The sequence below is a fragment of the Piliocolobus tephrosceles genome, chromosome 1 (assembly GCF_002776525.5).
Source record: "Piliocolobus tephrosceles isolate RC106 chromosome 1, ASM277652v3, whole genome shotgun sequence".
In the NCBI taxonomy this organism is placed as follows: Eukaryota; Metazoa; Chordata; class Mammalia; order Primates; family Cercopithecidae; genus Piliocolobus; species Piliocolobus tephrosceles.
In genome coordinates, this window is record NC_045434.1 from 215,975,022 (window position 1) to 215,985,324 (window position 10,303).

General features: G+C 59.7%; 2 protein-coding genes across 5 annotated transcripts in view; one reads left to right on the forward strand and one right to left on the reverse strand.

The window, feature by feature from the left end:
- Window positions 1–8,032, reverse strand: part of KCNAB2 (potassium voltage-gated channel subfamily A regulatory beta subunit 2) — a 102,323-nt gene extending 94,291 nt beyond the window's left edge. For both annotated transcript variants that reach the window (XM_026448161.1, XM_026448158.1), the window contains exon 1: window positions 7,905–8,032. The gene's annotated coding sequence lies outside the window, so the exon portion shown is untranslated. The remainder of the gene's footprint in view (window positions 1–7,904) is intronic.
- The window catches only part of NPHP4 (nephrocystin 4), a 138,029-nt gene continuing 134,766 nt past the window's right edge, over window positions 7,041–10,303 (forward strand). Inside the window, exon 1 of one of the 3 annotated variants that reach the window (XM_023215199.2) lies at window positions 7,041–7,181. In XM_023215199.2, the coding sequence (XP_023070967.1) occupies window positions 7,052–7,181 (130 nt within the window). In that variant the 5' untranslated portion in view covers window positions 7,041–7,051. Of the gene's footprint in view, window positions 7,182–8,220; window positions 8,445–10,303 lie in introns of those variants that run through there. The other 2 variants (XM_023215200.2, XM_023215201.1) reach the window with 2 other exon arrangements.

The following is a 10,303-nucleotide window of genomic DNA, read 5'->3' on the forward strand; positions in this document are numbered from 1 at the left end:
CTCCTGATTCGTGAGTTAATGAGGAGCAAGTGACATTCCTCAGGCCCTGGTCTCACTGCAGCACTGCCTGGGAGAGGGCTGTCTGCACTGGCGTCACTGGGACCCCCAGGTGCTACTTCAGACCCCAATGGCCTATAGGCTTCATCTAAACAGGCCCCTTTCTCCCAGAGATATCACTTTTTTTTTGTTATTTTTTTCTGGAAAGCCCCCATTCAGGTCTGTTGGTAACTGTCACTCACCCCAGCAGGACGGTGGGGGGTGGGGTTCACTCCTCACAGAGGCGGGCTCACCTGCCCCAGTGGCCTCCCTAGAACCATCTTTTGAGGTGGAGAGAGAGCATGGCAGCTCCCCGGAGCCTCTGAAGTGCCCCAGCGCAGGGTGGCTCATGTCCCCTGGACACCCCCACTGCCTTTTAAGCAGGAAGGATGTAAATAAGGAGGCGTCCACTACTCCTTCGAGGAGCAAAGCACCCTGTGTCCCTGCAGAATGGGGAGGTTTTGAGTTGGGATTTGCAATTCCTGTTTTGGACATCCTATATCCTTTGTAGGAGCAAAGGGACAACATGGCTCTGGGCTCCTGTCTGTGACACCTGAATACCTCCTGGTCTGGGTGACTAAAATTACCTGCTACTCATTGCCATGGAAAGGCAATACCGTCTAGGGGGTGCGGGGGGCTGACTGAGCAGAGGCAGGAGGCGCTGCAGGATCTATCTAGACAGGGCGCAGGTAGGGCATGGAGAGGGCCCAGATGGGGCACGGACAGCGTGCAGACGGGGCAAAGACGGCAGACAGGGTGCAGAGAGGGTGCGGACGGCAGAGCAGGATATGGATGGGGTGCAGGCAGGGTGCAGATGGGCCGCACAAGGGGTATAGACATGGCGCAGGCAGGATACAGATGGGGCACAGACAGGGCACAGGCAGGGCACAGACAGGTGATGGACTCTGTACGGTCAGGCACAGGGTGGCGAGGACTGGCCCCGTACCGACCTCTGGCCTCCTCTGCCGCGGGCAAGTGCTTGGGCCATCAGTACCCCTGAACCAAACCACAATCCAAGAGGCCTGGACACTAACAAGGCGCCCTGCCATGCACGGGAGGATGCAAGCAGTCTCAGATTTGAAGCTCACAAAAGTGCAGGTCATTCCAGTAGAACGTGGGCTTCACATGTTCCCAAGAATTACAGAAACCCCCGCAAAGCCCTTCTCGCCAGAGCTTTTAACCATCACAAACAGCTTCCTCGTGTGCTTCCTTAAGAAGTAGAGGCGGGCAGGTTCACCGACAGACTGAAACGGCTAGGGAGTGTTTCTCAAAGCATGTTCTTGGAACCCCTGATCTGAGTCATCAGGGACTGGTGGCCAAGGAGCTTGCTAAGCTGCACCAGGACCCCGAGGGCTGGGCAGGCGCCATGCCCTGCAAGTCTGCTGGGCACACCGACAGCTCAGGACCCTCGGCCCACCCAGGCCCCAAGGCTCCACAATTCCTACACAGAACATAAAGCACTATGCAGCCAACCTACGCAGGGCCACCAACAAGGCTAAGCTCCAGCCTGTAGTCCACAGGCATCCCCAGAAATGCCCCCATTCAGGCAGGAAATGGAAGAATGCACCGTTGAAATCGTCTCTAAAGCGGCGGACGCAAGAGGGTGCTGCTGGCAGCTGCGGTTAAGCAGCAAAGCAGCTTCGTTTGCGCCCGCCAGCCCACGAGCCGCCCTGTGCACTCACTTTCCTTTTCCTCCTTTCACGGTCAAATCTCTCCAGAGCCATTGGCGGCAAAGTCCAAAGGTTACCAGAGTGGGCTTTGGCTTGGGGTCCTGGCTCCTGTGCCTAGTAGCTTGGAGGCCTTAGGGAAGCCACTTGGACTTTCAGTGTTTCTATATCAGTCAGATAGGGATAAGATGGTTGGCGAGTGCCTGGAAGCTGGTGGTACTGAATCTGGGGTCCTTCGCCCCCTCACCGCTCCTGGGAGCCCAGCTCTGCTTCCCCTCTCAACAGAGGTTGCCTCCTCGGCAGCGGCCGGCCCACCGGATGCAGTGGATACCTGCCTCATCCTCTATCTTCCTCTCCTCCCTGGGCTCTGGAAGAATCAAGGGTTCCCTCCTGTCTGTCTTGACCTTCATCTTTCCTTTCAAACCCATACCCTTGGCCACCCTTGGCACTACCTCCTGGTGACACTGTCAGGGCTGTCACCAGTGGGGAGGTAGCAGTCACCTCCAGGTCCCACCTCTCCTGTGAACTCCCGCCCTACCTTCTCAATGCCCGTAGGCACTGCTGTCCAAGACACAGACCTCGAAACCCAAGGTCGACTGAGCCCAGTCCTCCCCATCCAGAAGCCCCGATTCCGGCTCTGCCTCTTTCGGTCTGTGCAGCCCCGGCAGACCCAGTGAGAAAAGCTTGGGGGGCCCCTGGGTTCTCCCCTTCCCTCCCTCCCCATCACTGTCCAGCCCCATGGTGTCCTTGGCCCTGACGCCCTCTTCCTAGTCATCCTATTCACCCATATTCATGCCCTAGCCTGTGAACGCACTGGGCCTCTGGCCATTATCCAGCCTGCCCGGTCCTCCCTCTGTGACCTTGCCCATGCAGAACCCTTTCCCAGATCACCCTTTCCTAGCTCTGCCTATCAAAACCTGCCTGTCTTTCAAGGTCCAGGTCAAATGTCCCCCCTGCCCCCATGACTCCTTCCCCACCAGCAGGGTTTTCTCTGACCGTTCTGGGCATGTGGTCACTGCATCCCTTTCCTGGCTCTCAGCCCTAGAGGAGGGAGGTGGGTCTTGCTCATTCTTGGTCCTTCAAATGTCTGCTGCTAAGACCTTCGCCCTTCACTGGTATGTATAGGTTTTAATGTTTTACATTTAAATTTGTTTTCCAATGAATAGATTGAGCTGAATCTCCTGTCCATGCATTCTAGTTATTCCTTACTCTCCTGTATCTCGGAGGGGTTCTAAGAATATCACTTTCAGAGAGCCCCTGCCAGGACTGAGTGTTTGGGATCACAGGGCTCCAAGGCAGAATTCTAGAGTCTTCTGTCCTAGGCTGCACTGACAGCCTGTGGATGCCAGGGCCTGAGATTGAAATGAAAGATCATGAAGCTGCCAGGGGGTGGAAAATGAAAACACATCCATGGTGAAGGAAAGCGAGCGTGCTCGGAGCATGGCTCTGCAACCCCCTCGCTGCCCAGGGGCTGCTGGAATCAGACAGGTAGGCAGGTGTGCAGTGGGGGTCTGGCAGGCTTGCGGGCCCTCCACAAGGCCCAAGGTCAGGGAGAACGGGGCAATGAGTGTCCCTCCCTCACAGGGAGGCTGTTCCCTGCAGACCAGGGCAACGGGCTCTCCCCTCCTGCCCTCTTTTCCCCTTCCTTCCCTCCTTCCTTCTCCACTGTGAAATCACTCAGCGGGGCACTCCAGCCGAGCGACTGCCGAGAGGTCTCAGGAAACCACGCAGAAGGAAAGCCAGGTTCCTCTGCTCCGCTTTTCCTGGGGGCTCGGTTGGGCTGACCAGGAACCACCTGAGCTCCAGGCAGGACGGTGGCTGGGGCTCTGTGTCCGACTGGAAGGGGGGAACTGACAGTTACCCAGCACCCACTCTGTGCCAGGGACCAGCCCCAGGCTCCTACCACTGAGGCAGTTCACCCATTCAGATAGAGGGAGACATGAATGATCCATGTGGCTTAGCAGGCCAGAGAGTCAGAGACACAGAGAGCTAAGTCTCTGGCAGGGAAAGAGTCCAGGCTGGTGATGGAGAACCGCCGCGGACCAGACCTCAGGGGTCTACAGGACCCCGAAATCACTCCAGAAAACTGGCCCACGTGGAATGGGTTGAATCTGGTGCGGGGTCTGAGAAGAAACCTGTGCCCGGCTCCCAGCCGTGGAGTCGGATGATGGATCTCGGCTGCTCGGCAGTCAGGGCTCGAGATCACAGCCAGGAAAGCCTTCTCACTGGGTCCAGGCGCAGGCGGACACCAGGCCGACGGTCCCCACCATTTCTCCACTTTCCCCCTTTTCCCAGTCCTATTTTATCTGCAACCAGCATGGCATCAAAGCAGTTAGCTCTGCGGGGACCTGTGTGCTAGAGAAACGGAGGGGGGCTGCCTGCAGTGAGACAGGGGCCAGGGAAGATGGCAGGGTGGGCATGGGGCTGCTCTGTGGCCAAAGACACACAACCCGGGTCACTGGGGCTAACCACATGGTCACTGGGCAGACCAGCGAGTGGCTTCCTGAGTCGCTGGCCAGCAGGGGTCTGAGTGGAAACCTGGGTGTGGCAGTGGCAGGGCACCCTCAGGCAGGGAGGGGCCTGAGCCCAGGGCTCATCCCACGGTGGGGGTGCAGGAAGAGGGAGGCCGGCCTTTATCTGGGCTCCCCAAGATGTGGCGAAGGACAAGGGCCCAGCATCTGCTCAGGCCCATGAGGCAGGGAGACTCATGCATCTGCCCAGCCCAGGCAGGCAGGAAAGCCTCGAGCCACTGAGCCGTGACGGGACGAAGCCCAGGTGTGCCATCCCACCTCCCCCAGCGTGCTCTCTCCTGGGGAATGAGGGCCCTGTTCCCTTTGCCTCCTTGGGACTGGCTGAGTGGAGACGGTGCATCCCTTCACAGACTCAGCCCGAAGATGGGCCGGGAGGGGCCGGAGCATGGCGGCTTGCCCGTCACCAAGGAGAGAGCAGTGTAGGGCTTCCCATGCCATGACAAAGGAGCGCTTCCATATCCCCCAGAGTCTGGGCCTGGGCCTCCGGGGCCTCTTGGGAGACTCACCCCTGCAGAAGTGAGGATTTCAGACATTCAATGGAGCTCAGGTGATGGCAGAGGGGGCACCTGACACAGAGTTCTGGCAGAGCAGGAACAGAATCAAGGTTTCCTCACTAGCTGGGAGGCCGGGATCAGTTTCACTGCTGCCCTGTGCCTCAGTTTCCCTATCCAGCCTCCCTCGCAGGGTTATTTACAAGCGCCTGAGGCGAACCGAGGTCATAAATGCAGTTCCAGTGTGGGGAGGGTCCCTCCTCTGCTGCATCCCACCACGGACCTGGTGCCCTCACTCTTCTCTAACTATGGGGTCATCTCTTTGAAGGCCACGAACAACAGAACCCTTGCACCAGGGCCTGCATGCCAGGCAGGACTGAGTCGCTGAGAAATCTCCATGGTAGTGGCACCTCCCGCTCCCAACAGCCCCTCCAGTGACTTGGACACACCCAAGGGCACTGGCTGCGCACATGAATGTCAGCAACGCCTCCAAGTGGCCTTCCCAAGGGACAGCCGGTCATGTCCTCCGGGGGCTGGCTTTCCCCAGCTCAGACAGCCAAGGTATGAACTGGGCTCAAACAAGTAGGAAGTAGGGGGCCCAACCCAGCTCCATCACTGCCTCTGTTGACCCTGGAGAAGCGTGTCCTTCCGTTTAGTCCTCTGAGAGCAAGGATGACCAGCTGCTGGGTGCCAAGACCCAAGCCCTACTGGTGGTGGGAGAGGGGCTGGCAGGAACATGGGGTCTACGGCCCTAGACACTTCTGGCATCAATCCTTCTCGAATTGCCGCCCCCAGCTGCCCACTGTCCTGCCTCCTTATTCAGGGACGCCAGGAAAACATCGACTCTGGGACCTCTGGTGACGTGAATATCACTGAGAATTTAGCCAAGGACCAAACACATGCCACTCCTGGCCAGAGTCCCTGGAAACAGAAGCACGTTCCCCGGTTCTTGCGAGGGAGCAGCCTCTCTCGCCTGCTGTCTTCCACACAGATGATGTGTGCCCAGTTACCACGGCAGAGCACCAACACACAGGAAGGTCTAGGGGAGGCCCCTCCCTCCAAGCCCAGGCCGGAAACTGCCAAATCAAAACTGTGTGGCACTCGCTTCCTCCTGAACCATTTAGGTCTTAGAAGATTACTGAAAAATGAAAGCGAGCAAGCCTTCTCTAGCTGGCCAGCCCATGGCACCCTCGGCCTTTCCAGCTCCCTAGCGCCATGGTCCATGTCCTATCTCCTGGGTGCAATGGCTTCTGTGCACACTGCTTCCCATCCAGGCTCCAAATCCAGACCCAAGACGGTTCTGAACCAAAAAACACACGAAAAGGGTTTCACACTTTTTTTTTCATGACACCCCCCCAACTCCAGTGCCCGGCTCAGTCCCCAGGTGTTGATCAGCACCAACAAAGCATTTGCTGACTGGCGCAGGGGAAAAAAATGGCCCTGGGTGTTAACAGGGAAGCCTCTGCCATGATGCTTTCGAGGCAGGTATGTGCTGCAGCCTGAACAGTCAGTGCCACTGAGGCTGAGTGTGGCCATGGAGAGTTGTTCCCAGAGAGAAAGACAGGACCTGGAGGACCAAGTGCATGCTTAGGGCCCCACACTGCGAAAGCACAGGGCCAGGAGCTGCACAGGGCTCTGCAGCAGACACAGCCGCTAGGCGAGAATCAGGTGGGCAGATGTGACTCTCCACACGTAGGTCCCGAAACCCTGCAACGCGGGGCCTGAATGCAGCTTCTTTAGCAGAGCAGGAGCTTACTCTTGGCACTGGGGAAAGGGGAGGGGTGAGGCTGGCGTTTTTGATGGGGAGGAGAAGTTGCAGAGAAAGAAGAAATCCTAAAATGACAGACAGCGGGACAGCTGTGGCCTGAACTTGGTGTTCTTGCTCCTCGGATGTGGATGTATTAATTTCCATAAATGCTAATAGCCCATTTCCCCAAGAGCTATTACTTATGTCATCTCCCCTTGGACACAGTTCAACACAGGGCAGACAAATGAAAGGGAGGGAAAGGCAACCCCCACAGACAGTCCCCAGCTCCCCAGCCCCCTCCCAACCAGGCAGCTCAGGTGTGGTTCCTAAGGTGGCCCTGCTAACTGCAGGGTCAAGACCCCTGCCTTCAGCTCCGTAGCCAGGTCCCTATCACGACAGGAAGCAAGAAAGTTACCAACCCCAAAAATGCTGAATCACAAAGTGAGGCTGAGCAGGAAAGTGGGGGTGGGGAGGGAGGGAGACGGTGGCCAGGGAGGAAGGGTGCTAAGGGCCTGCCCACCTGGAGCAACCGGGGATGCTGTGGGCAAAGAACAGCCCCTGTAGGAGCCCCCAGGACAAATGCCAGGAGGAGGGACGCCAGGATGCGGCTGGATGGTGGGGTGGGAAGGTGGGCAGGTACCCCGGCTGCTGCTACTGCCGCAGGACGCGGTGCAGCAGTGGGTTCTTTGCATCCTGGGAGCAGCAGCAGGTAGGGAAGTGTGGAAGTGCTTTGTGCCAAGGCCTGGCAGGAGGGAGAAGCTTAAGATAGGAGTACGGGCTCAGGGTCAGAGGTGGCGGTGTGTGTGGTGTAGACAGCCCGAGGAACTGGTGCAGGAAGCAGGGTCAGAGTTCTGGAGAGCAGGGTAAGGTGGTGAGAGCGTGTCCGCGGGGAGAGGTCGGAGGGGCTGGGGGCAGAATGGGAGGATGGGGAAAGGGACCAGAGCGACACAGGGACAGGCAGCGAGAACGATGGATGAGCCTTGAGAAGCAACCAGGGGGAGAGATGGGAAGGACCGGGACCAGCAGCGCCCCGGTGAGGCTGCGCAGAGGCCGGGAGAGGGGATGAGAGGAGGATGGAGGGAAGGGGAGGGCGAGGCTGCGGGGACCGGAGCGGGCACAGATGGGAAAGAGGTGCACCGGGGAGAGGGACGGCGGCAGGGGCAGGGGTCAGGGATGCGAGCTGAAGGGTCGGGCGGGAGGACAGGGAAGGAAAGAGAGGAACGGATGGGGGAAGGGAGACGATGGAGAAGGAGGTAAAGAGGCTGGAGAGGAGGTGAGACGGCAGCGGAGGCAGAGACGCAGGGCCGGGGAAGAGGAGATGGAGACGGGACCACGGCGCCTGCCGCAGCACTGGCCTTGCGGGTACCCGCCGCCGCCGTCCCGGCGCAGGTCGGTGGGAAGCGCGACACGCTGGGGTCTCCCCCGTACTCACCTGGGGGCTCCAGCTCCGGATCCTGTGCCCCGCGCCGGATCTTCCTTCCCGCCCTGCCCCTGCGACTTTAGCGCCCCCGAATCCCGCTCGCTCCTGCAGGTTCCGCCAGCAGCATCTTCACCTCGTGGGACGCCCGGGGCCACGCCTCTCCCAGCTTCTCATTGGCTATTGTTCACGCCAGTCACATTACCATTGGTTGAGGGGTCGTCGGACATGCAAATCAGGATAGGCCCGCCGCCGCACCGATTGGCTGGCGCTCGCGAAGCGTAGCCCCCTACTTGGGTTCTGATTGGCTCCGCGGCCCGGACGCCGAAGTGACGCGAGGCGGGTTCTTGGCCTGAGTGCGCGGCGCGCCGCCTTCTGAGGCTCCTCCCGAGGGTGGCAGCGGCCGGGGCGCGCCCCTTGGCCTGTCCTCGGTCCTCAAGGCCTGCGGCTCTGTTAAGCACCGGCCGCCGGGCCTCTGGGTCCGTCGAGTTGGGACTCCCTCAAAAGCGTGGGCTCCGTGGCCTCCGGCACTGTCGCGGCGGGTCGGTCTCCTAGGTAACGCGGCCCGCGGCGGGCGGAACCATGTGGGCAGGCGCCGCGGGGGAGGTTGGACGCGGCCTCAAGGCGCTGGGGGCCGCAGTGTTGGCCAGAGCCTCAGGGTTCGGGGGTAGGATGGTCCATGCCGTCCCTGCATGGGGGCCCGGTGCCTGGGGTGCGGCGGCGGCGCGCGACGTGGGCTGTCCCCGCGTCAGCTGCAGGCGTCCCCTCTCGTCGGGACAGTTGGTGCGGCCCGGGCCGCCGGGTGCCGTTTGGCTACGTGGGTTCCTCTTATGCCCTTGCCCTTTGCCCCCTGTCCCCTTTCCCCCGGCCTCTCTATAGCCTCTCGGTTGAAGGGAGCGCGGTACGGATGTCCTGGGCCTTGGCTCCCTGCGCCCTAGTCCGCGCGCATCCTTCCCAGGCCGGAGCCCGGGGAACCCGGCTGGTCGCCCCCCCCCCCCCCCCCCCGCCTTCCGGCTATCCCTTCCCAGCTGTCGCTCTGCTGCTTTCGGGCGTGCCAGCGAGGCTCTGTCCCCGGGGCCGTCCCGGCCTTCTGCGCCCCTTTCCTGCCCTGGGACCTCCCGGCAGACCCGGCCCGGAATGCGCCACCCGCTCCCACGTGCCCTCCTCACGCGTGCAGGCTGCTCCTGCCCGCCCCCGGCTTGCAGGCCACTCCTGCCAGAGATTCCTCGTGTCTGGCTTCTTAGGAGACTGCTGCTTTCTGCCTCCGTGTGTCGCGATGTGTGGTTTGGTGGACTTCTGTGAAGGAAATCCAGCCTTTCACGCGTGTGCGGTTGGCAAAAGGAGGAGTATTTCTGATGATGGTGGGCGATGCCTCTCGGTCCTAACCCCGGGCTCCGTTCGTTGCAGCTCCTCTGTGCAGTTTCCGTAGGTCACACTTGTGTCTTTTTTTGTGTGCTAATTTGTGCCCTGATTCTATACATTCTGTGGGGGCAGCGAGCTTGTCTGCTGTGTTCAAGACCGTTTCTCCAGGGCGCAGGGTAGGTGCTGGAAGAATGCTCATGAATGAGGGAATTCCAGGCAGTGCTTAATCAGACTTCTGCTTCCCCACAAGCTCCCCAAGGCATCTGGGTCTCAGGCATTACACAGTTTCCATTCTGGGAAGGAGGCTTCACGGACCCTGATAGCGCCTCCCACCCGGTGCGTCTTCCTTTCCCTGGGAACCGCTATCTGTAGGACTTCAGCCTCGCTCACCTCTGCACCCTCCCGGGGGCCTGTGTGCTGCTCACACTCACCTTCTTGTCTTTCACCCCCACTGGCTTTCTAGATGCTTGAAGACAGCACATTTGACAGCCTTCTTATGCACCGGAATGCAAGTGCTTGGGAAATAGCTGCTGAATAGATCGGCAGAAGCAGAGATCTCAGGGAGATTCCACAGCCCTCATTTTGGAGGTTGGAAACAGGTGGGGAGGCTGCGAGCCTGTCCTGAAGTGAAAGAGGAGAAAGGATTAGCCCTGGATTCCTTTGGTGCTCTTACTTTTTCCCTCTGGGCCTCTCTTCTCCCTTGGCCTCTCCTGGTCTCCTTGATTGAGGTAGCGGGAGGTAGTTATAATAGTTTACAGTATTGGCCGGGCGCGGTGGCTCAAGCCTGTAATCCCAGCACTTTGGGAGGCTGAGACGGGCGGATCACGAGATCAGGAGTTCGAGACCATCCTGGCTAACACGGTGAAACCCCGTCTCTACTAAAAAATACAAAAAGCTAGCCGGGCGAGGTGGCAGGCGCCTGTAGTCCCAGCTACTCGGGAGGCTGAGGCAGGAGAATGGTGTAAACCCGGGAGGCGGAGCTTGCAGTGAGCTGAGATCCGGCAGCTGCACTCCAGCCTGGGCGACAGCGCGAGACTCCATCTCAAAAAAAA